The sequence below is a fragment of the Miniopterus natalensis genome, chromosome 8 (assembly GCF_054644295.1).
Source record: "Miniopterus natalensis isolate mMinNat1 chromosome 8, mMinNat1.hap1, whole genome shotgun sequence".
Classification (NCBI taxonomy): Eukaryota; Metazoa; Chordata; class Mammalia; order Chiroptera; family Miniopteridae; genus Miniopterus; species Miniopterus natalensis.
Window position 1 is genome coordinate 8,127,680 of NC_142088.1, and position 25,511 is coordinate 8,153,190.

Genomic DNA, 25,511 nt, shown 5'->3' on the forward strand with positions numbered 1-25,511 from the left:
CTGAGCGTCCCCCCCGCGGCGGCCGTGCGCCTCCTCCTCCTGTCCTCCCACCTCCCTTCCCCCAATCTCTCCACTCTCCGGCTCTCCTCCCTCCCTCCTCCCCCCTCCACCCTCTGGGCCGGATCTCGTCTCGCTGAGGCGGAGGAGGAGAAGGAGGAGGAGGAGGACGTTCGGCTTGCGCAGTGAGATGTTTGTCCGTCGCCGCCGCCGCCGCCATCGCGGAGCAGCGCGATAAAGGGAGCTGAGCCGGGCGTGAGGGGGACCCCGCGGAGCCGCCGCGCCAGCGCAGCCCCCCAGCCGAGCCCGAGCCGCCGGAGCCCGAGCCGCCGCCGCCCCCGCCGCGGCCGCCCAGGGGCCGGCCCGCTCCCCAGCCCAGCCCGGGGCCGCGCCGCCGCCCCCAGCGTCGCCCCTCGCCTGCCCGCCCGCCTTAAATGTGACACCGGCGCCTCGGAGTGCGACCCAGAGCCGCCGCCGGGGAGGGGACGAGCACCATGTCGAATCTGAGCAAAGGCACGGGCAGCCGGAAGGACACCAAGATGCGGATCCGGGCCTTTCCGGTGAGTCTCTCCTCGGCGCCCGGGACCCCTGGGCCGGGGGCCCGGCCGAGAGCCGCACGCGAGGCCCCGGCTGAACTCCCCCAACAGGCCGCAGGCCCGGCCTCCCCTCCCCCACGCCGCCGGCCGCGGGGCGCGAGCCTTCCCGGCAACGGGGCGGCGCGGGGCCCCGGCTCGGCCGCCCTCCCGGCCCGTTCCCGGCGCCCGGGCCCGGCGGCGCGCCCCCCGCCCGGAGCTGTGCCTCCAGGCGCCCCGCGGGCGGCGGCTGCGGCCCGGGCCCCTCGGCCGGTCCCGGCACCTCCCCACGTTCCCGGGGTGTAGGCCCAGCCCCTAGCACTCCTCTCCCCGCTCGGTCCCCGCGACTCCCAGACCTGCGGGGATGGGGACTGTCGAAGTGCCTGTCTGCGGCCTGTGTGTAACTTTTCACGTGTGGTTTCGCAAAACAACCCAGTCTAAACGACGGCCAGCCAGACCTTTAGGACGGCGAGGGGGACTGTCCTCTCTCTCTCTCTGTCCCCCTCCTCGGGAAGCCTGAGGCCATCGGCCCACCCTCCACGCAGTGACAGGGTTCCCCGTAGTGCTCGATAGTACTGTACTAGTAACATCAGGTGTATTTATAGCATCTTTCATCCGCAAGCTTTCCAAGCACTTTACAAACTCTCCTGTAGGAATTGCCTCCCCACCCATAGGAGGGAGGGTCGGGAGAAGCAAGCGGGAACTAGTCGGACAACTGGCTCCCCATTTCTTAGACCTGGAAGCCCAAGAGAAGGGATATCGCCCCCCTGGGTTGCTTTACTCTCTGGGTGTTAGTGACTGCAAACCTATTGGGTTTAGAAACTTTTTCTTTTTAGCATTACGTTGAGTCATACGCTTGCGGTGTTTAGAATATAGGGTAAAACTTTGGATGTCATATCTGATTCAGATAGTCAATGGCAGGCAATTAAAATGTACTGGTGTAACAGAAACTGGACATACTTGCTCGTGTCGCTACAGTAACACGTACTGTATATCTCAAGATAGATTAGCAGTTGAACAGGAGATTTAAAAACAGTACAACTAGAGAAAGATCTTAGGTTTCCTTTCTTAGAGTCATAGACACAAGTCCTGTGAGGAGGAAAAGGGGGTTTTGTACTCACTTTTTAAAGCATCATTTTTCTAAAGAGTAGTTTGCAGTGAGGAAGACTTTATTAATAATATAATTGTCTTAGTTAAGTAAGAAACTCACCCATAGAACTTGACCTCTTTGAATTCTTAAAATTTAAAACAACACACCTGATGCAGACTTATGAAATTGTAGTAACATAAACACGAATCTCAATGTGTGGAGACTTCCTGCTTTATGTAAACAAGGTGGAATATACTCAGGAGAATTAAGTACTTGGAAAGGATTTTGTAATTTGGAAGTTTTTTTCTAAGTAAATGTGAGAAACTACAAAGTGAGAAATGCTGACAGAAGAGCACTAATGAAGTCCACTAGCATATTTTCCCATGCAAAGGAACAGTGAACTGGGTTTATGAATTTGTGAGTTATGTTAGTTTTCCTACTGAATCAGTTCTGACCTTTTTTTTTTTTTAGCAGAATTTAGAATTATTTAGTTTTTAGAATAATTTTATGCAACAAGTTTTCTAGGAAAAGTTTGCTATTCTTGGAGTCTGAATTCAATTTCAGATTATTACTAAAATGTGGAATAGCTCACATTCGATATCAGCTCATGTTAATATTCTGATTAGCCAGTTGTACCTTTATGTATGTATTGTCAACACTTTGATGTCTCTTAGTTTGTTCCTACCTGTTTTCCCATTCCTTCATTCATTCAACAAGTACAGAGTACTGTGTGCCAGGCACTGTTTTAGGGACTTGGATATATCAATATAGCTTGAAAGACCAAGATCACTGCTTCTGGATCTTGTATTGTTGGGGGAGAATTTCATTATTCCTTTTAGCTGAAGAGGATAACACTATGTGATACTGAAACTGGATGTGTGTTTTTTAAGTAGCATATGGTTATGAGCTAATTTGGACCCTTTCTGTCTAACTTGTTGCCCTCTAAGTTTTTCCAAAAATCCTTTAATGAAGTTTATGACTACTATTTGATGTTCAGTAGTCAATATTTGCTAATTTTTAAAAGCATAGCATTTTTTATTATTTCATAATTATTAACATCATAAGAAGTCCCAATGGAAAGAAGCATTTAGTTTTTTAATATATAAATTTTTAAGTCATAGTTACTTGAGCCTTCAATAAGGATAGAGATATGCCTCAGTTGTATGGTATTTCACATTGGTAAATGAGTACTTGTAGACCTTCATAATTTTTCTTTTATTCCAGCTTAGTGATCTTTTGCGTAACTGTAGTCTGAGTAAATGGTAGTCAGAAGTAGTAAATACATAGTGTTCCATAAAGAAAAAATATTGTTTATGTGTGTACATGTGTACATACAAATACTGTAGTTTACATTATCATTTGGATATATAGTTACTATAATTTAAGGGAAATTATAGTTTAACCAAAGTGCTCATTTCAGATTCTGTTTTATAAAATTGATGTGTAAAACGTCTAAAAGTATGTTTGGGGATAGTTTTGTTTTCATTGCAAAAGAGTGGTTTAGTGAACTTACAGGATATTTTATAGTTGTGTTAATTCTGTTCCAGATATAATACCATCAGTAGAATCGGGGTCTTTTTAGTGTTTTGAGTGCATATTTTAAGTGTACTTTACTCATTTTTCACAAGAATGGAAGTTACACCATACCAGTTTTATGCACAATTTACATTTTAAGTAGACCTTTTCGTAAGATTTCAAGAGAAATTGGTTCCTTTTAAGAGAAAACAGTAACTTTCCCTATACACTGTTGATGGAGGAAAAGTTTATCCCAGTTTTTAAGCTTTCCTGCAGTGCACAACATATATCTATATCATTTAATGTCTTTTTTGTCTTTGAGTACCCAAAGTAGCAGCAAGGGTCACAAATCTTTTTTTAAGGAAGGAAGCTGTAAGCTGCAAAACTCCAGGAAACAATATGGATTTGGACTAGAGAATGCTGCTCCAAGACGTCCCTGCTCTTCTCTCCTTGATGTGCCGTGCGCCTCACTGCTGGGCTTTTGTTCACTATGTAGGATGAGTTGCTGTCGGATGAACCTTTTGTCTTTATCTTTGAAAAGCCCTTCCTCACCATCTGTACGTCCAGGGTTCTGTCCACCGGAGCTTGGAAAGATTGATTGGATTGAAGGGGGTGTATTTGAATGGGAGTGCTAGCCTCTCTTCTGATTTGCTTTAATTGGCTTAGTCTTCAGAGTTAAGACACATTTTGAAAGTGATTTCCTTTAGAGTGTGATCTGGAAATGGCTTCAGTTGCTAGTATAGAAGCATGCTAATCGTGGTAAAGAATCTCTGATTGTGATGTCCACTCCATAATTCTAAATGAGGTTACCAGAGCTCTACCTATGTGGTCTGGACAGGGAATGATGTGGAGGTTACCGTTAGTTGGAACCCATAAAGTGACTGACATTAGTAAGAGATTAAGTTTTAAGATTATTTTTGATGTACTTAAGGGCACAAGAAGTGAATCACATGTGGGTACAGTTAATGTTTTTGTTTTTACAATTACATATTTGCCAGATTTGGGGGAACAGCTTTGATCTACATAATAGGTTTCTCTTCCTTAGGGAAAGTAATTGTTGCCTAAAACTACCAGGACATACATACAGGAAAGCTGAATAATAGTCTTGCAAATCACACAGGGTGGGGAATCAACTGTAAGTTTATTTTTCATTCTTTAGTATTTTCTTGTAGAGATTCTGGAGCAAGGTGTAGCAAATTCATTAAAGTGTTGCTTACACTTAGACGGATTCTTCCTTTTTAATTGTTTTAAGACAGCCAGCTGTGTTGTAGCTGTTAGAGGTTGAAAAATAAAAGCATAAAGTAGGTATCTATAAAGTGTTTATTTTGCATTATCTTCCTCGGTAGCAGTTCAAAGGAACCTGGAAAATTATTAGTATCAATATTGAATTTGAAACTATTTTTGGTTGTATAGACTATAATGTGAGAATTTGGCCTTTTAAATATTGCATTAGTCACAAGGTTGATTCATTCAAGCAAAATAGAGAAAGTTTCATTTGTATATTATTCGTTCATTAAATAACATTTCTGTAGTTTAGGGAGATTATATAATTAAGACTAGAAAAAGTAGTATGCCTTCCCTTTGTATTATAAATTAGAAGACCTTAGAGATAATTTTTTCTGTTACATTGATTCAAGATCATTTTTTGATATTTAGCAATTTTGTTAGATTTCTATAAAAGCTGGACAACTTCTAGTTTTAAATAATGCAACTTTGAGAATAGTTCTTGTTTATCCATTGTAAAATCAAAAAAGTAAAGGTGTTACTAGTAAGAACAAGTCACTGAGATGAAATATGAATTACAGTTAGTGTCTACCAGTATATTGTGAAAACTGTTCAATCATAATCTGTCAAAGCAAAGAATTCATTTTAGTAGCTTTTCTCATTATAAAAGTGATGCATATTCATGGTAGAAAACTTAATAAATATCTAAATTTATAAATAAGGAAATAAAAATTATCTGTAGCCCTACCACTTGGAAATAAACAGTATAACAACATTTTGATGTGTTTCCTTTTAATCTGGCATACAGGTGTGAGCACACAGTAAAAGTGAGATACTGTATCATTTTATATACTTCCTTTAAAAATATATTATCTTACTGTATTTGTAGTTTCATGTTAAATATATTGAAAAAATGATTTTTGGTAACTGTAATACCCTATAGTACCTCCATTTGCTTAATCATTTCCTTTGCCAACTATTTTGATTAATTCCAATGAATCCATGTATTTCTATTATAAATAATGCAGCTGTGACTAGGCATATAAATATTTGAGCTCACTTATGATTACTGAATTACTGGGCTAACCATAATTGATAACTATTACTAAGTTCACAGGTAGTAATAATATCTAACACTGAATGCTCTGTTCTCTGTGCTTTGCATATATAAACTCATTTAATTTGCACAACTCTATAGAATACACTATTTTCATTTGTTATTCAAACAAGGCCTTGAGAGGTTAAGTAATTTGCTTAAGGTCACTATACTTGTAAGTGGCAGAACTAAGATTCTAACCCAGACAGTCTGGCTCTAAAGTGATGCTCATAAGAATTAATTATACCTCTCAAGGTCGTGTCATTTTAACTTCTGTGTATCCGTGTCTTAGTCAGCATATACCTTTAATGTCAGAGGTGAAAAATAGTACTTTAATTTGCATTTCTTTGACTACTTGTAAAAATAAAACTGGATAGTCTGTAGGGAATTTTAGTTTTACATTAGAGTATTCAACATACGTGTTAGGAATATGCCTAAAAAGCAAAGAGATTGAGCATATGAATGTGGGTTCTGGGCTGCCAGGGTTTGAATGTCAGCACCACGTCTTCCTAGCTGTTTTATTTTTAACAAGTTACTTAACCACTTCTAGCCTCAGTTTTCTCCTCTGTAAAATTTGACTACTAGTGGTACCTACCTTACAGGGTTGTTGTGAGGTAGAGAAAATAAAGCATTAGAACAGTACCTAGTACATAGTTAGGTATTGCTACACCAGCATGTAACCATGATTATGCCACAATTTAAATACTGAAATTGATAATACTTTTGCAAGTTGTTATGTGGGGATACTATACACTATTTTAGTGGTGCTGTCATTTTTTGGTACAGTTTTTAGAACTTATATTTTGAAAAGCCTACAGAGTCAATTTGTGAACAACACTAAGAAATTAATCTCAAAGGATATAGGTTTGGTACCACTGGGGCACTTCAGAAGAATGCTACTGGCTCTTGAGGGATAGATTCAAAAGAGAAGTTCCAATAATGAGTCTCATATAATTATTGGAGTAAGTATGTAACTTTATTGAAGGAGTAAACACTCATTTGGTATGTACATTAACTTTTTATTTAAAAATATACTTTTTTTTCCTTCCAATTTTTCCTCCCTTTCTCCCCTACCCTTTTTTTGTTTCACTTATGAACTAGGTTGTGGTCCCTGCCCAAAGCTTATACCAGACACCCTTTTCAACCACGGAGCGCTTGGCATAGTATTAGAAACACTGTGGGTGATTATTCAACAATTGATTAAATGATAAACTAGTCATCTAAGCCAAACTATAGTAATTGATTAATTTGCTAAGTCCATGCAAGTAGTACTCTGAAATCTTTGGACTCTGCAACTGTAAGTGAAGTCTTAAGATGTAAGTAGGTCATTAATTGTCCTGTGACACTCAGACAGGTAGTCAGCCTGGTCTCCTGAAACAATAATGATTTGAAAGTATAGGCAGTGTGGTGCATTGGCAGTGACCTTGGATTGAGCATCAGGAAACTCAGTCTCTGGCCCAGTGTTTTCTGTTTGTTTGCTCCCTCCATCTTGACTCCTTCCCAGTCTGTTCACAGGCACCCTCTACTCTGATCCCCCTATTTCACTCCTCCATGTCCTCAGCCCATTCTTGGAATTCTTAGCCTTTTCAGCTGAGACCTGGCTTTGCCCTGAGGATACAGGCTTATCTTTTTTAGTTGAGGTGTCTGTTTTCTTTACAATCCTTGAAACACTGTGCCCAGGTGCCATTTATTGCCACATTCATCAGGCCCTTGTGAACTGTTCTTTTGAGTGCTTCTTATTACCATGTCCTGACTTCTTACCTCCCTCAGTCACTGACTTTAATACTTTCTTTACACACATTCTCTCTAGTTTAAATCCTAACTTTATCCAATGAATGTGGGCATAGTCATTCATTTGTTCAATTTAAAATACATGTATTGTGTGTTCCTACTAGGAGTCAGGCACTAGATACGCAATGATAACCAGACAGACCTGGCCTCTTCTATACTTGTGACTTTCACCCTATCTTGGAGCTTGTTGTTCTGCTAATTTAGAAATCTTAACTCCAGTATTGCATTCTATCCTAGCTCCTCCATTTATTAGATGTAGAACTTGAGCAAATCACCAAACCTCTGCTAGTTTCCTTTTTTGTAAAAAGGCAAAGCTGTAGTACCTACCTAATGAGGTGGTTGTAAGAATAGAGTTAATACATATACAGCTCTTACAGTAGTGCCTGGCACATAGTAAGCATCATAAATAAATGCATGCTGTGATTATTATTTAATTATTCTTTTGTGCTTGTTTCCTTCTCACATTAATGTCTTGGATCTCAAGAAGACTACATTCTTTCAAGCTGGGGTGCCTGTTACTACTTGCCCCTTCTCTCCTGCTACCTCCTCAGAGCAAAAAGTATCTTAGGCTCAGCGAGGCGTGGCTCAGCTGTTGAGCATCGACCTAGGATCCAGGAGATCACGGTTTGATTCCCGGTCATGGCACATGCCCAGATTGCGGGCTTGATCTCTAGTCGGGGGTGGGGGGGTGCAGGAGGCAGCCAATCAGTGACTCTCATCATTGATATTTCTATCTCTATCCCTCTCCCTTCCTCTCTCTGAAATCAATAGACATATTAAAATATAAATTAATTAAAATTTTTTCAAAAGCATCTTGGATCATTCCACCTGTCTGCCTTCAACTGCTTATATTTTTTAAGCTATTTTGCATTCCTAGTGAAAATTGCAAGACATGATGGTCTCTAACTTAGCTGGACTCTCACTGCCTGTGGGCAATTTTTTTGTGTCCCTCCTAAGCTCCCTCTCCCATTTCCTGTGTAGCTCGAGCTATTCCAGACTTGAATCACTGCTCTTTAGTGAAAATTCTCTTAAAATTCTCGCTTCTTCAAAAAATTTAATGCTTCACTGTGAAAACTAATGTTAACTTGTGTAAGTTCTTTCAGTTTTCTTCCCTTTCAGTTGTATTCTTTAATCTGTATCTTTACTCATTCTCAACTTGTCTCCGAGAAGGAAGGTGTTTCTTTTCCTATCTTCCCTATCCTGGTGACTACCATACTATCTTTTTTCATAGCCAAGAGCCATCAGATAGCCTATATGTCCTTTATTAGAACTCTATCTTCTTTGTCAGTGCAGCATAATAGTAACCCCCAACAGTGCCGAATGAATGAACTGATAGACTCTCTAGCTTTTCTCATCTTTAAGATGGGCATTGTAGCAATCTTTCTCACAGATTAATTTTGAGAATTAAAAGAAATAGTATCAGAAAGTGCTTTCTAATGATGGCATCACTGAGACATTTAAAAGAATTTTCTAATCATAAAGTCAGAATTTTCAACTAAAAGTAATTTTTCTTGTGGGACAGTTATTTTCAAATTCATACAGTCTCCAGGACCCAGGAAGAGTCAAGTAGATATCTTCAGAAGTCTCCTCTCTGGTAATTTAGAGCAGCTCCTATGTTGCCATTTGTATAAGTTGTTTAACCATTGCTTTAAAATCACCAGTCATTAATCCAGCTTTTTTAAAGTTGAGGAGAATCCTACTCGCCTAGGTTGACAAAGTTAATAGGAAATTGAGAACAGAGCTAGTAGTTGCCTTAACCCCTAATCCAGAACTTTTCCTACTAGAAAGTATTACTTCTTTTTAAGTCAGTTTTAAAGTTGCAAATGTAATTGAGTAAAACTTCCTAATTTGACTTCCATTCATTTATTACTTGTAATCATTGAGAAAGGAATGGACCCAAATTTGCTCTTTAAATGAGAAAGTCCATCTGTTAAGCAAAAGAATAAAGACTTCAAAGGGACATCTTTACCTACTTAAGAAAAATACAGCATTCTTTAGAGATGCTTTTCTCTAAAAGTAGGCCATCCTTGCCAAGAGGAGTACTTTAACATACTGACTGCAAAGTCATTCTTACCTAAAGCGGCCCTTGCTTAACTGAGCAACACTTAGCCTCTTCATTTGCTCTGTCCATTTGAAAGTAATCATGAAAAATTCTTTTTCCATTTTCCTTTCCCATTAATAGTATGAGAAGTTTCTTTATAAGATTAGTAACTACAACTTGTTGAATGTCTACCTTGTGTTAGGCTCTGTTTCAGGTACTTTGAACTATAATTATCTCAAATCCTCACAACAATCTTTAAATGTTGTTACTCCTGTTTTAAATCTTTCTTGGGCTCAGAGACATAGTGAAATACATTTACACCTAGTGAAATACATTTACATGTAGGAAAGGGCAGAGCTGGGATTCAGATTCCGGGCATGTCTGATTCAAAAATTCATGTTCTTTCAACTACACCACACTGCCTAATTATTTCTGTTAGGAATTTGCTAGATTCTGAAATATTTTTTTTCTTAATAGGAATGTATTGGAAAATTCTAAGGTTTCCATTTAAATTATTAGCCAGGGGCAGATTTGGGGTGCCCTGAAGCTTATATAAGGTAGTACTCTTTAAGAAAAGAATTCAGAATTAACTCTGGGCATTGGAAGGAGCTTTTTTTGCAAGCCTAGACCTCACTACATTAAAGGTAAATGCACCACTCATAAGAGTTGTTATATTTATGAGTTAACACTTTCCTTTTTGGCTGGTAGCACACATTTCTTAACTTCCTTTTTTTTGGTTAATAGAAACTTATCTTAAGTATATGTTTAGAAAAAAGTGATTTCTTAAAGTTATTAATGTGTAAATACTTTAATATAATCTTTAAAATTTTGTCCTTGAGAATATACTAAGAAGTAGGTTAAACAGTAAAATGAATTTGGAAGCATGAAGATCAGATATTTTAAAATATTTCACTTTTCCTCATGGTATATGCAAATGAGATATGAAAAAGGTATATATTTTGGATGAACCCTTTCACTGGCCAAATAAGCAAGTGACTTATTTGCTGCTATTTGTATTCATATTTTAACTTTAAAAGGGTGTAAAGTATTTTAGAGAGAATCTGTTCTAATATTACTTACTAGATGAGGAAACGGAACCAGGGAAGACTTTAACTTATGGAAGACCATGACTTAGAATCCTGATTTCCATTTGAAAGCTTTTTTCCCCTACACCAAACTGAAATAGGTATTTGGCTATAGTGATTCATTGTTAACAGCCTATTCAATTATAAAATGATTTTTCTTTTTTTCTTTAAAAAAAATTATTGAATTTATTGGGTGACATTGGTTAATAAAATTATACAGGTTTCGAGTATACAATTCTATAATATATCATCAGTGTATATATATATATATATATATATATATATATATATATATATTTATTCAAAATACTACAGACGTCCCTTTTTCTCCCCATTGACCCCTTCTACCCTGCCCCACCCACCTTCCCAGTCCCTGACTGCACCATTGTCTGTGTCCTTGGGTTATGCATATATGCATATAAATTCTTTGGTTAATCTCTCCCCCCCACCCTCCTGCCCCCCTACTTCCTTCTGAGATTTGTCATTGTGATCCATGCTTCCGTGTCACTGAATATGTTCTGTTCATCAGTTTATTAAGTTGCTAATCATCAGAGAGATGCAAATTAAAACCACAATGAGGTATCATTTCACACCTGTCAGAATGGCTACCATCAGCAAATCAACAAATGACATGTGCTAGCAAGGATGTGGAGAAAGGGGAACCCGGGTACACTGCTAGTGGGAATGCAGACTGGTGTAGCCACTATGGGAAGCAGTATGGAGGTTCCTCAAAAAAATTAAAAATGGAACTGCCTTTTGACCCAGTGATCCCACTTCTAGGAATATATCCTAAGAATCCTGAAACACTAATCAAAATGTATGCACCCCGATGTTCATAGCAGCTCAATTTACAATAGCTAAGATCTGGAAACAGCCCAAGTGCCCATCAGTAGATGAGTGGACAAAAAAGCTGTGGGACATTTACACCATGGAATACTATGCAGCTGTAAAGAAGGACCTCGTACCCTTTGGGACAGTATGGAGGGACCTAGAGAAGTGAAATAAGCCAGGCAGAGAGGGAGAAACATGTGATCTCATATGTGGAATCTAAAGAACTTAAGAACATGATTTAATATTGAGCACCCAGGTGATTTGAGTTGACGTGGTATAAGGGAAACTTAAACTTAGCTCAGGACACTTGGATCCCTTCATTGTTTTAACTAGCTGTGTGATCTTGGATAAGCCTCTTAACCATAGTTTCCTCAATTGTAAAATGAAGAGATTTTAACTTGGGGTTTAGGCCCATTCCAACTCAAAAAATTTTCGTAAAGGCATTGCATACATACATAAATGGTGGAACTGAATGCTGGTGTGGTCTGTGTCCTAAAACATTTTCTGTGATGTTGCAAAAGTCACCTAGCTTTTCAGCCTTAGAATTTTCTTTAAAATAAGAATGGTATATTTCAGTGATGATGGTTAAATCTTAATATGAAGTAGTGGGAAAGTTAGCTATGTTCTACATCTTTCTGTGTGAGTTGTAATTTTAGAGAAATTTTGAGTAGATTTGATAGATTTTAGTAGTAGTAATTTTATATGGTAGGCCTTTTGCCGTGATACCACATTTGGTTACAGTTAGGTTCATTCAATTAAAAGACAAAGCTAATCATGGCACTTTAGACTATTTTATGTGTTTTTAATCTCTTCCTTTGGATTGTGTGTAGCTGATTTGAGTGTAAACTAATTTGTTATTGCCTTACAGTTTATAGAGCTTTTACACATTATATCATAGTTTTAGAAAACCTGTTTTACCCATTAACAAAAAAACTTAGTGGCCCTGGCAGGGTCGCTCAGTTGGTTACAGTGTCTTCCCAGTAAGCCAAGGCTGCGGGTTCGCTGTCCTGTCAGGGGCACATATGGGAAACAACCATTGAATTCATAAATAAGGGTAACAACAAATCATTGTTTCTCTTTTCTGTCTGCCTTCCTCTTTCTCTGAAATTAATCAATACATTAAAAAAAACACACTTAGTGACTGAAGCTAAAGAGGTGAGTATTGTCACTTCTGATTAAAATCAATAATTTTAGATTATAGGATAGAAATATGAGACTCAAGCATGCATTTAGATATAAAGTACTTTTTCCTGTAACGTTACTACTGCTACTTTCAAATTTCATCCCAAATATGAATCCTGCATTTCTATTATTTCTGTTTTCCAGGTGAATGTTTAAAGAGCAGTTTTATGTACAGACTCCTTAACAGTGTTTGGTGTTTAATAGTATATTGGAAAACACAGTAAATGTTTCTATCATTTTAAAGTGCTGATCTTACAGATATATTAACTTTAATTGTCTAAATAGGGAGGATCTCTTAATTATAATGTCTGAAGAGTTTCAGTCGAGGTGAACATGGTGTATTCTCTAGGTAAAATGTGTTTCAGGGTGCCAAGTAACATCTCTTTAACGCCAATGTAGGATAGTGACAAACTTCTTGTCTCAGTGAGAACACTTAGGATTGCATCTTATTTGTTATGGTCATCAGATAGAAATGTTACACATTTTTTTCATAAATGCAGAAGTCATTCACAGATACAGTTGAAATAATACTGTATTGTTTGAACTCTTAAATCAGTTGTGATTTAAGTGAGTTTTAATAGGTTAATCTAGAAGCTTGACTTGTGTCTTTGGAAAAATTTCAAAATTTTCAAATTGATTTTTGAACAGCTTACTCATGTTGAGATCTGAAATGCAGATTGTAATTGAACTTTCTGTTGATGATTTAGCTTTTTCATTATGTTACTGTTCTATAATTTAATGATATTGGAGGCAAACTGAGTGTAGATGAGACTTAGTTTATGATTTCAAAGAATTGTCCCAGGCTACTGTGCTTTTCCAACTGATAATCTTTTTCTCTCTTTCCTTGACATCAATTATTACTTTTGGCAGCCAGTTCCACTCCCATTGGGTCTCAGCTGGAACCAAAGAGAAACCAGTTAATCAAACATTAGTAGTCTTAACTTTACATTCAGGCTTAAGTCATTAAGACTATATATGTCTCTTCTGTGTAGTGAAGAAAGAAACAAATTTATTGAGCAAGTGCTGTGTGCCAGAAGCTTTCACAAACTTATTTAATTGCCACACAAGAAACCATCTTCTCCCATTTCTTTTTTCTCAGGCAGATGAGGAAAGTGAAATTTGGAAAGTTAAGTAACTTGTCCAGAGTCTGAGTGTTTCCCACTGGGCTGTTTTCCTCAAAGCTTGGGTTTTTGACTGTATTTTTGCTGGTTGAGGTTGCTTAAAGATTAACTGATGGATAAATAGGATTATTGCAGATGTCATAAATCATTACGTAGTTGGTCGTCAAATAAGATTAATCATCATTGGCAGTAACTGGACTGCATTTAAATCATAGTTTTGAATGTTATATAGGCATTGTGCCATGCGTTAGAAAGGATACAATAAAATGAAGGAAGAGAGACTCTGTATTACTGAGGTGCTTAAAATCTGGGAGGGAACTTTCTTTCATAATTTATAGCATAGTCATGTCCGACTAGAACACTGCCATTCCTCAGATATTTTACCAAAGCAACTTTTTTGAGGCTGAAGCTTAAAATAAGATCAAGCATTTTTCCTTGTTTATTTTTTTCTAGCTGTGTCATTCTGAATTGCTTGGAATTTCAAATTCTCACCCTTTCCTCCCACCCACCCTGTTCTAAATTTCTTGTAGAAAATTATTCATAGGGGACTAAAGACTTGTCCTTTGTATATAGTGAATGTGCAGAATACATTCTTTTCATTTTAGTTCTAATTGGCTCATGCTGTAGTTCTCTCCCAACTCTTGGTGATTACCTGACCTTCAAGATGTGTAAGTATATAATAGACTTATATCCTTTCAAACTTACACATTTTGAAGGTTATGTTTTTGTATCATTTGAAGTAATATAGATGAAAAATCAGAGATGTTTGTGAAAGAAAATAAAGATTGTTAGTGTTATTTTTGTTATTGGCACTTTCTAATGAGGGAATTTTAATCTTGGATTGGGGAAAGGTAAAGGGGAGAAGGTCACTTTTAAAAATTAAAGTCTTGATTTCATTTTTAAAAGTCTTACTAAACCTTAAGAATTTAAGAATACTTAATTGTATCTTCCCTTTAAAAAAGAGCTTTTGCCTCTTTTCTTGCTAAATGAATTTACTTTGCTGGCTGATAACTTTGTAACTTGAGCTTCTTGGGGATAGATACTGTATACACCTAAGAATTAGCAAACATTAAATATTTGTGTGTGTGGGTGCGCATTTTATTTTACCATTTTATTGTTTTGCTCAAGTATTGTTACCAAGTCCCTTCCTGAGTATATTTGCAGTTATTGCAACCTAAGTGAATCAGTTTCATCAAATGAAATGACATCCTGCTCACATAAATACTCCTTTAAGGTAATGTTATAACTTTTTTTCAGTGTACATAAAACTAGGGCCTTTAAATTTTGTGGCAGCTAATGTTTGCTGTATCAAAGATGGGTGAGTGAGAAATTAAAGTTTATCATTAATGTAATTATTTTGCTACTGTTGTTGACATGTTCACTTGACACCAAGACCGAAGCATGTATGTGTAGGAATTTCTACTTGAAGCTAGTTTCCTTTAGCGTATTGTTTTTGGACTTTAATTTCAGGAAAGATTGTAGCTTATGGATGTTCTCCATAATGGCCTTTTCCGTTCTCTAGTTTCCTCCCAGTTAACACTTACTGATAAAATTCATGATTTAGTAGCCCTGTGAGGAGGTATTTAGTTAGGTGAGTGGAAAATTTGAAAACACTACTTAATATCTGAAATTCGAGTTTGTTGCTTGCACGTTATTGTACTTAATTTCTATTTGAAAAAGACATTGGATTACTTAAAAATTACATTAATTGCTGTGGTTAAGCACATTAAAATATTCTTCCATGTTATTGTGCTTAGTAATTCAAATGTTCATGTCTTCAAAATCGCATGGGTGTAACATAGGTAAAACAGTACTCATTCACCAAACATTTGTTTATGGCCTTCTAAGTGGCATTGAAGAAAAAGTTACAGTTCTTTAAGTATCTCATGGTCGAGTAAGAAAAACAAAAACGATGCACAAACAGACTATGAAGCATTATGATAATGTTGTGATAGATATAACCTAAGTATTATGAACCAGCTGAGAAGGAGTCATTAGCTTTGCTTCAGGTCAGAGAAGGATCCCTGCAGAATATGACACCTGAGCTATGTTCAGGGGCTGTGTGAAGAATCATGTAAAGAAGACATGGGAGGGTGGTGAGTGGGTGGGGAGGAGTGACAGTGTTCCACTTTTACCATTGGTTTAATTTTGTTAGGGAGTAAATGTAAAATAGGTAGTGGTGAGTGAAAAATGAAGTTAAAGTAGGCATAGACTTTGGCTATATTTTTGCTGGTTAAGGTTGCTTAGACTAGATCTTAAAGAGTGTTTTGTTCCCTTTTAAAACACCCCCTTTCCCCCCCAGCCCTGTCATTAATGAGAGCTGGATTTTGAGCAGGGACATAATGCTCATATGTTTATTTTGATGGTGATTTTGAGGAAGATCGATTGCAAGAAGATACTAGAGTTGCTGACGGTTGGAAGACTCTTGGGGTGATCTAGATGGGAGTTTTAAGGCAGTAGTATTCAGGATGAAAGAATGGGGGCATATTTGGCCTAATGTTAGTAGCACTTGATGAATGGATGAGAAGAGTTTGAAAGAGGAAAAAAGAAAGGGTTTATACATCTGTCTTGTTGTAACTAGGTGGTTATGCTGCTGCAGAATCTGAGAATACAGGGGTGGATGTGGAGAGTGAGTTTACCAGGGGTTTTGGATATGCTCAATTTGATCCTTGTCTGGAGCATTTGATTGGAAAGTCTAACAGATAATTGAATAACAGTTTTAGCTTCAGGGGGAACATCTGGGCTGGCAGTATAGATTTGGGAGCAATTAACATATAGGCCAATCATTGATCTTTGAGATGTGGGCCAGACTTCTTGAGAATCTGAGCTGAGGCTCTACCACCCCGAAAAGAAGTATACAAACATTATATTTGCAAAATTTTGTATACAGTTCTAGGAGTCTCCTTGCTAATCTAGTCTTGTAAATTTTAGAACCCTAGATGTGTAGGCAGTAGTTGTAACCATGAATGAAAATGCTTAGGGACCCAGTGTAGAGCGAGAAGAGCCCAGCACAGAACTCTCCAGATTAAAGTGATTTAAATGGCACTGGATGAACAGTAGACATGAAGCAGAGGAATACTGTTTCTTGAAAGAAGGCTACAATACACTGATTTGCATTTATTTAGCATAATTGTACTCTTTTTTTTTTTTTTCCCCCCCTCTTTTTTTTAAATCCTCACCCCGAGGTGTTTTTATTGATTTTTGAGAGAGAAACGTGGATTAGTGGCCTCCTGCACTTGCTCCACCCAGGGATCAAGCCTGCAACCTTTTGGTGTATGGGACGACACTCCAGCCAACTGAGCCATCCAGCCAGGGCAGCTTAGTTGTGCTCTTAAGATACTTTTGTTTTAGCTCATTACTGTTTATTTGCTAAGCTTGAAAAGCTGTATTTTAGCCCGGCTGGGCGTGGCTCAGCAGTTGAGCTTCGACCTGGGATCCAGGTGATCAGGGTTTGATTCCCTGTCAGGGCACATTCCTGGGTTGCGGGCTCTATCAATGACTCTCATCATTGATGTTTTTGTCTCTCCCTTGCCTTTCCTCTCTCTGAAATCAATAAATATATATTTTAAAAAAAAAGAAAAAGAAAAGCTGTATTTTCTTCTGACATTTGATGCCCATAGATGAGAATTCAAGAGATTCTATCATTGGGCACTTTTGTTAGTCAGCATGAGAGGAATTTAGTTCTGGGCTGGGCTAAATTCTGACATTCTTGTTAGGACTATCTTCATGATAGTCCTTAGTGCTAAGATGCTGTTATTAAACCCACTTTGCACGTGAAGAAATAAAGGCTTAAAGGAGTTAAGTAATTTGCCCAAGGCCACAATGCTTGTGAATTTAAAACAGCTATGACACAAATCCAGGCCATTCAGACAGCAAAACCTGTATTCTCGACTAGTATGTCATTCTGTATTTGCCAAGATCCTCAGTGACTAGCACTGTGATACTACTTTACCATGTTAGCACAGTGGAATGTGAGGTGAGTCCAATAGTACGGACTAGATTTGGGGATGTATGAGTTCTAATCCTAGCTCTGCGATTTGGTAAATCATTTAATCTCTATTTTCTTTTCCTTTGTTGGAAAGTTTTTATACCTGAGCAATCACCAGAAGAAACATTGTCGTCTTGTTGCTCCATCTGCGCTCCATACGACATGAATACTGAGGCAAATACTGTTAGGCAACTTTTATTTGTATTTGAAAAGATTTCATTATAATGTGAGAGTACTTACACATTAGTTGAAGTCTTTTGGTTTATATTTTTAAAATTCTTTAGTCCCTAATAGAAAATTTAGTAATGCATGCTGGGTAGAGGCGTTTTTGTACAGTTTCTAGTTTTCATGGAATCTTATGTTACAGAGCTTGAAAAGATTGTGTGAAGTTTTCCCAACTATTGGCAGTATAGTTATTGCTGGAGTTTATAGTCCATATACACTCAGCTCTTGTTTGAAATTGTTCCAAATATTCATTCTGCTTTAGGTGTTCGTTATTTAATATTAAGGGACGGCATCTTAGTCTGCTTTATTATAACCTCTGCATGTGCTGTCAACAGTTATAACAATATAATGTAATAAAAGTTATGTGAATGTGGTCATTTGTTTGAGGGGACTTGTTGCTACAGTCTTCATACAGGCTTAGTGCTTTCTTGCTGCTGTCATTTGGAACGCAGTTTTTGTCGTGTCTTCTACCCACAAATGTGTCATGCCTTTCCATCCTAACTAAGCCCTTACGCACTGTGGCTGTAACTTTCGCAGTTTGAGGTGTGATAGCTAAACTAGTACAAATTTTCTTTTCCTTCCTCAGAATGTCATGGATAGAAGAGTCATTCTTACTGTAGATCTTCACAACCTCAGCATATTAATTTTTTTTTATTAAATTGAGAACTTTAACCTTTTCCCTTAAAGGAAGGCTTTTGTAACTTCTCTTTGGCATATCCAAATTGCTGGCATGACTATTCTTGCACTTTGAGGCCATTATTAAATAAAATAACGGTTACTTGAACACAAGCACTGTGAAACAGCGATGGTCGATCTGATAACCAGGATAGTTGCCAAGTGGACAAAGGGGTGATTTGAGTCCTTGGGCTGGGCACAGCAGGATGGTGTGAGATTTCATCATGCTATTCAAATGGCTCTTAATTTTAAAATCATGAGTTGTTTATTTCTGGAATTTTTCATTTAGTATTTTTGGACCATGGTTGACTGTGGGTAACTGAAACTGCAGAAGGCAAAATTGCAGATAAGGGGGACTACTGTACATGGAGTGAGTACTAAGGCCATTATCACATGGGCTTATATCTTCATTTGTGAAAAGTTATAAATAGCTATATCTTATTTATATTTTATATGGATGGCACCCTATGTGTCGGATATCTGACCAAAAAATAGTAGTTTAGGTATAGGGGTAAACTCAGTTAAGGCTATTTCAGAAAAGTCCAGTAGACCAGGGATTTGGATAATATTTGAATAACAGGAAAGAAGCCGTTCTCTTAAAGAATTCCTTTTTAAGCTCTCCAGAAAATATTAGAATAATAAGACTCAGTTTGAGTCATCTGCTTAAGAACCCTCTTGATTTATAGTTGAGCTGATATTTTATTGGTAGAATGAATAAAAGAACTATTTTACCTACCTGCTCCTTTCTCTTTCACATTCGTACCCATTAGGCTTAGAGAGGATTTTTTTAAACCACTTTTTTGAGGTATGACTGACATACAAAAAACTGTATGTATTTAATGTATGCAGCTTGATAAGTTTGGAGGTAAGAATTCACCTGTGATACCATCACCACAATCTATACAGTAAGCGTATCCTTTACTTCCAAAAGCGTTGTCTTTTTTCCTGCCCTCTTTGGAGTGAATTCTACTAGCTCAGTAATTTCTATTCAGTTCAGGTCAGAAGTATGTGTGAAGCTGATAATTGTTGCAGAGTTTCCCAGATTGTGAATGCAGAATTTACAAGTTTTATGTGACATAAAAAGGAATCCTTAGCCAGAGATTAGCAAGAAATCATTCAATCAACAAGTGTAAGTGCCTGTTACATGCTAGGTCTCATTTTAGTGGCTGAGGGATTCCTTCAGCAGTGAAAAAAATCCCTGCCTTCATGGAGCTGACATTTGCCTGGGAGGAGGAAGGCCAGGAAAGGAAATAAGGACCGTGTGGTTGGAGGCCGCTGCTATTTTTAAAACCTTCATTATAAGGTGGCAGTTGAGCAGTTTTGAGGTCGATGAGTGAATGAGCCATGAAGGTATCTGGGGGAAGAACACTTCAGAGACTAGCAGATACAGATACCTTGAAGGGAACTTGTTGACATATTCCAAGGAGTAGCAAGGAGACTGGTGCAGCTGGAGCAGAGTAAGCAGGGAAGGACGACTGGCTGACGTCAGAGAGATTATCAGATCGAAGTAGGCTTTGTAGCATAGTGTCAGGACTTTGACTTCAGCTCCAAACAAAATGAGAAGTCACTTGGGGGTAGTGAATAGATGAGTGACATGATTTGATCTATGTTTTCAGAAGGTTGATCTGGTTGCTCTGTGATAATAGGCCAAGAGCAGAAACAGAGACCAGTTAGGGGGCTGTTGCAATAATCTGAGAGACGGTAGTGATTAGGGGAAGATAGTAGCAATGGAAGTGGTGAGGAAGACTTAGATTCTGGGTACATTTTGAAGATAGAGACAACAGAATTTCCAGTTGGCCTACAAGTGAGGTAAGGGTGTAAAGAGGATTACAAGCTTTTGGCATTAGCAAATGTAAGAATGGATTGGACATTTACTCATTCAGAGAAGACTGCATGAGAAGCAGACTTAGGGGAAAAGTTAGGGTTTCTGTTCGAGACTTGATAGTAGGCATTCAAGTAGAAACAATTGAGTAGGAAGCTGAAAATATGACTGATGTTAGGAGAGGACCAAATAGAATATATACATTTTGAGGTTAACTTAAAGCCATGAGAATAGATGAGATCAGCTTCAGCTTTTAAAAACAATGTGGATAGACAAAAGGTTTAGAAGCTGAGCCTTTAGAGTTGGAGATGGTGATGAATAAGAACAGGTAAGCAGACTAGCAAATACAAACCAGTAGAACAGAAAGAAAAACGAGATTGTAGTGCTTGGAAGGCAAGTGAAAAATCTGTTTTGAGTGGGAATGATCTGCTCTTTGAATTGCTGCCAGATAGGTCAAGTAAAATAAGAACTGAGACTTTGACCATTACATTTTGCAATGTGGAAGTCACTGGTGACCTTTTCAAGAGTAATTTGAGTGAAATGGTAGAGATGGAAGCCTTATTAGAGGGGCTTTAAAATGTAATGGGAAAAATAGGACTTGGATACAGTCAACATAGAGTTGTTCTCCCCTACCCTGTGATTTTGCTGTAAATGGAAAAGAGAAATTAGGTGATGCTAGAGAAATATGTGGGGTTGTGAGGATTTGTTTGTTTGTTTTTAAGATGGGAAACTGATTATTTTGAATGTGGATGGAAATTATGTAGAAGAGAAGAGAAAAAAATTGATGATGCTAGGAAGGGAGATTGCTTAAGTGGGGGAGGGGGGGAGTCCTTGAATGGACGAGTTGTCATGGAACTAGAGCAGTACTTGTTAAACTTCATTCTGTATATGAATCACCTGAGGTTCTTGTTAAAATGCAAGTTATGGTTCTATAGGTCTAGGTTGGGGTCTGAAATTCTCCATTTCTAACAAGTTCCTAGAATTTGCCTGTGTTTTTGGTCCCTGGGCTATAATTTGAATATAAGAACTGGGCACATTGAGCATAAGAACTGGCAGATTGTATTGGTATGCAGTCAACTAGGTTAGGGGATATGGTGTTTGTACAGTTTCTTTTCAGGTTTTCCCTTTTCTTGGAACAGGAGACAGGTCACTATCTGAAGAGATGATATAAAATCATCTAGGATAGTTGGGTCAATAGACTAGTAAAGTAGGATTGTGGGGTTGCAGTAAGGGCCCACTTGTGATTAGTGGTCATGAATTTAAACTGAGATGAACTGGACATGGGTGTATGTGTTACTCTTCATTTACTTTCAACTACATGGTTGCAGGTGCAGTCTAGGCGGGCAGTTGAGGCTTAGAATGGCATGTTTTGGGAGGGAGGAAGAGAAGGACAAGTGACTTACAAATGTTATATAAAAGGTAGTTTACAAATGATGGACCATGGAGTCTAAGCTGGAAAAGGAGGAAAATGAGAGAATGCTAGGTTAAACAGAGAATGTGGTGGGTTTTATTTTTGTTTTGTTTTTAATTGCAGGCCTTTTTCTAATCTTTAATTTGCTAAGGAGCTCTGTAAATTTTCAGGAGAGGAAATCTCTTTGCTTGTGTTTTACTAAATAAACTTAGGGGAAAGACATTTTACACTTTCTGCTAAAGCAAGTATTAACATCAAGGATTGTGATTTTTATTTAAAGTGGAGGGGTTCTGCTGCAGATGAGGGAGGGAGGTCTTAAAGGATTTTTAAAAAAATTGTTTCAACTCTAAAAACTATTTTAAAATGTATTTATTTCTGCTAAAACAGATTGTTAACATTCTTATAAGTCATACAGCTGTATCATCATAGCCATATAATGAAATATTTACTATATGGACAAATACAGACAAATTTTCAACCATTGGTTTTTTGTTTTTTTTTTGTCTCTTTTTCTCTTTTGGATATTACAGATGACCATGGATGAAAAATATGTAAACAGCATTTGGGACCTTCTGAAAAATGCAATTCAAGAAATCCAGCGTAAGAATAACAGTGGTCTTAGTTTTGAGGAGCTCTATAGAAATGCATATACAATGGTTTTGCATAAACATGGAGAAAAGCTCTACACTGGACTAAGAGAAGTTGTTACCGAACATCTCATAAATAAGGTATCCAATTTTAAAGGACTGTTGCTAATTATATTGAATCTAGAAAATCCTTTATACCATATTTTACTATGACCAGAAGTATTTTTAAAGACTCCAGGAAGCCTATAGAAATAACAATGGCTGTATTACAAACCTTACTAAAACTTATAATCAGCTAAATCAGAATTTTTGATAATTGAAGATGAAATTTGTGATCAATATTCTCTATAATCATAATTAAGGAAGCAAACTTTCAGTAATTTACAAATGCTTATTTATTAATATGTTAATTATAGATTATCATTATTTTCCTTAAAATGCTTAATCAACCAATATTAGATTTCTCCACTTTCTCTGTCTGGTTGAAAATACTAAAACTACATTGTTATATTGTCTAAGACTTTTCACCATTTGAAATTGACTTTATTCATTTTAACTGAGTTTTACTATAGAAATGTGACTTAAAAAAAAAAAATAGTGGTGGGCTGTTAACATTATAAAATAGTTCTTTGGTTCCAAAAAGATGTATCTTATTTTTAGAACGTATGTTTTTTATAGAGCAAGCTCACTGCAAGTATGTCTTGCTTTAAGATTGTCAGATGAAAGGTAAATACCACAGATAAATAAAAACTTCACAAAGTTTTTGTGTGGTATTAGGGTATTTTTTAAATTTTATTTTTGAAAAAATGGAAAAGTTGCATCAATAGTACAATGATCTCTTTTATTGTAGATTCACCAGTGTTAACATTTTGCCACATTTTTGCCAATCTTGTTGTTATTACAATTATTGATATTATTACTGAACAATTAGAGAATAAGTTTTAGATTTATTTACCCTCAAATACTTGGGAATGTTTCTCTTAAGAACAAGGAAATTCTCTTATTTAACCAAAGAACAATGTTCAGTGTCAGGTAGCTTAACATTAATATAATACTGTTATCTGATACAGTCCACATATAAATTCACCCTTGTCCTGTGTAGCAGTGATGTCCTTTATAGCAGTTCTCTGATCCAGGATCCAATCCAGGATCACATACACAGTTCCTCAGCCTTTCTTTGTCTTTCAACACATTGACATTTTTGAAGAGTATAGGTCAGTTGTTTTATAGATTGTCCCTCAGTTTTTGGTTTGTCTGATTGTTTCCTCATGACTAGTTTCAGGTTATGCATTTTTGGCAGGAATAATACATAAGTGATGTTGTGTCCTCAGTGCATCACATCAGGAGGCACATGATGTCAGTTTATCCCATTATTGGTGATGTTAACTTTGATCACTTGGTGTCCGCCAGATTTCTCCACTGTAAAGGTACCTTTTTTCCCTTTGTAATTCATAAGTAATTTGTTCAGATATATTTTGAGACTGTATAAATATCCTGTTCCCCAAGAAACTTTTATGTGATGGTTTTAGCATCCATTGATGATTCTTGCATGAATCATTATTACTCTAGTGGTTACAAAATAGTCACTTTTTATTTCTACTCTTCCTTCTGCAAGTCTTTAAGTGGGATTACATGAGCAATAGCTAGTATCTCATAAAGCAGATGATTGTGTTCTTCATTCAATTCAGCAGTTTTTTAAGTGCCTACTATACACAACGTTCTAGGAAAGTACAGTGGATGCAAAGAGATATATGATACTATTCTTTCCTAAGTTTGTTTTTACTCTGATGTGAGATGTGATATACACATTAGGTAACAGTGTGAGGTATTATATAATTAAGTGGTAAATTAGTTACCCTGGGCTGTAAGATTTCATGAGAAAGGATCAAACTGAATTCAGCCATGACAAATTTGGGATATAAGTCAACAAGGTGGAAGGTATTCCAAGGATTGCAGATGTCACATGATTATACAGAAATGTTCACTTAGGAGGTAAATAGAGTTTGATTGAGGTATATAATAATTTTATGGGGATTAGTGGATCATCGTGTTGCAAAAATGGTTTGGGAACAGATTGGAAAAAAACTTGATTGCCAAGTTAAGGGATTTGGACTTAATAGTGGCAGTTTATTGTACTTTTTTAAGTGGATGATAATGTGACATAATATTTTAGGAAGATTAAGATGGAATTGGTAGATACGTAGAATTGGGAGATTATTTGCTAGAAGCAAGAGAAAACCCGGAGAAATCTGAGTAAAGTGATAGGCTAGATATGAATGGATGATGTCAGAAATTCTAAAGTAAGATACTAAGATAGAATTTGGTTACTGGGAGAATTAATGGTGTCACCAATAGAAATATTGTGAAGTAATAGTGGAAAACTGATTTGGAATAAGTAGAGGAAATGACAGATTTGTTTTAGATTATACTGGAAATTTTTATAGTTGGCAGTCACCTTAGAAATTATTTTACATTTGAGGAAAATTGAACGTGAGATAGTAATAAGATGCTCAAGTAGAAATAACATGTTTGGAGATACACAGGTTTAGAGCTTGGGGAGGAGCTCAACACTGAAGAGCAAGATTTGGCGTTTGGTAGTAGCATATCTTGAGGAATAAGTATTGGGAGTTTAAAGAACACGAAAATCCCAGATCCAAGGGATGAATCTTCAAGAGCAAACCGTGGTTAAATAGGTATGGGAAAATAAAGACGACTAACTTAAGAAGCTTGGCATCAAACGAAAGAAGGAAAAGAGTGGAAGCGTTTTGCTTGAAGCTGTTGAAGGAGGAAGAGATTGGAGCAATTGAGTTCTTGGATGTGGGAAGAGTTGGGAATAATAGGGAAGTAAAGGTAGAAGAGAGAGGCACGCTATATTTGCCAGAGTCCTGTAGGAAATGATTATAACAATCACAACTGACTCTTAATTACTATGTGCCAGGTCCAGTTCTAATGCATTTTACAAGTATTAACGTAGTTAACGGTCACAATCCAGTGATCCAGATAGTACTATTATTGCTATTTTACGAGTGAAAAAACAGGCACAGAGAATTAGTGATTTGTCCAGATGCACACAGCTAGTAAATGGCCTAAGTGAAACATAGTGTTGCTTCAGGCTCAGTTCTTGACTTCTCCGTAAGTTGGCTCCTGAGTCATACATAGAGAATGGATCGAAGTGCAATAAATATGCTGGCCTTGAGGGTGCATCTGGGGCTTCAAGTAAATTGGCTCAGTGTTTGTAAAGCTATAGTCCTTTCAACT

The 25,511-nt window shown here is 37.4% G+C and overlaps 1 protein-coding gene across 3 annotated transcripts in view; it reads left to right on the forward strand.

The window, feature by feature from the left end:
- Positions 1-366: 366 nt before the first annotated feature.
- Positions 367-25,511, forward strand: part of CUL3 (cullin 3) — an 82,646-nt gene continuing 57,501 nt past the window's right edge. Inside the window, exons 1-2 of one of the 3 annotated variants that reach the window (XM_087819560.1) lie at positions 367-557; positions 22,197-22,394. In XM_087819560.1, the coding sequence (XP_087675686.1) occupies positions 492-557; positions 22,197-22,394 (264 nt within the window). In that variant the 5' untranslated portion in view covers positions 367-491. Of the gene's footprint in view, positions 558-22,196; positions 22,395-23,529; positions 23,681-25,511 lie in introns of those variants that run through there. The other 2 variants (XM_016197707.2, XM_087819561.1) reach the window with 2 other exon arrangements.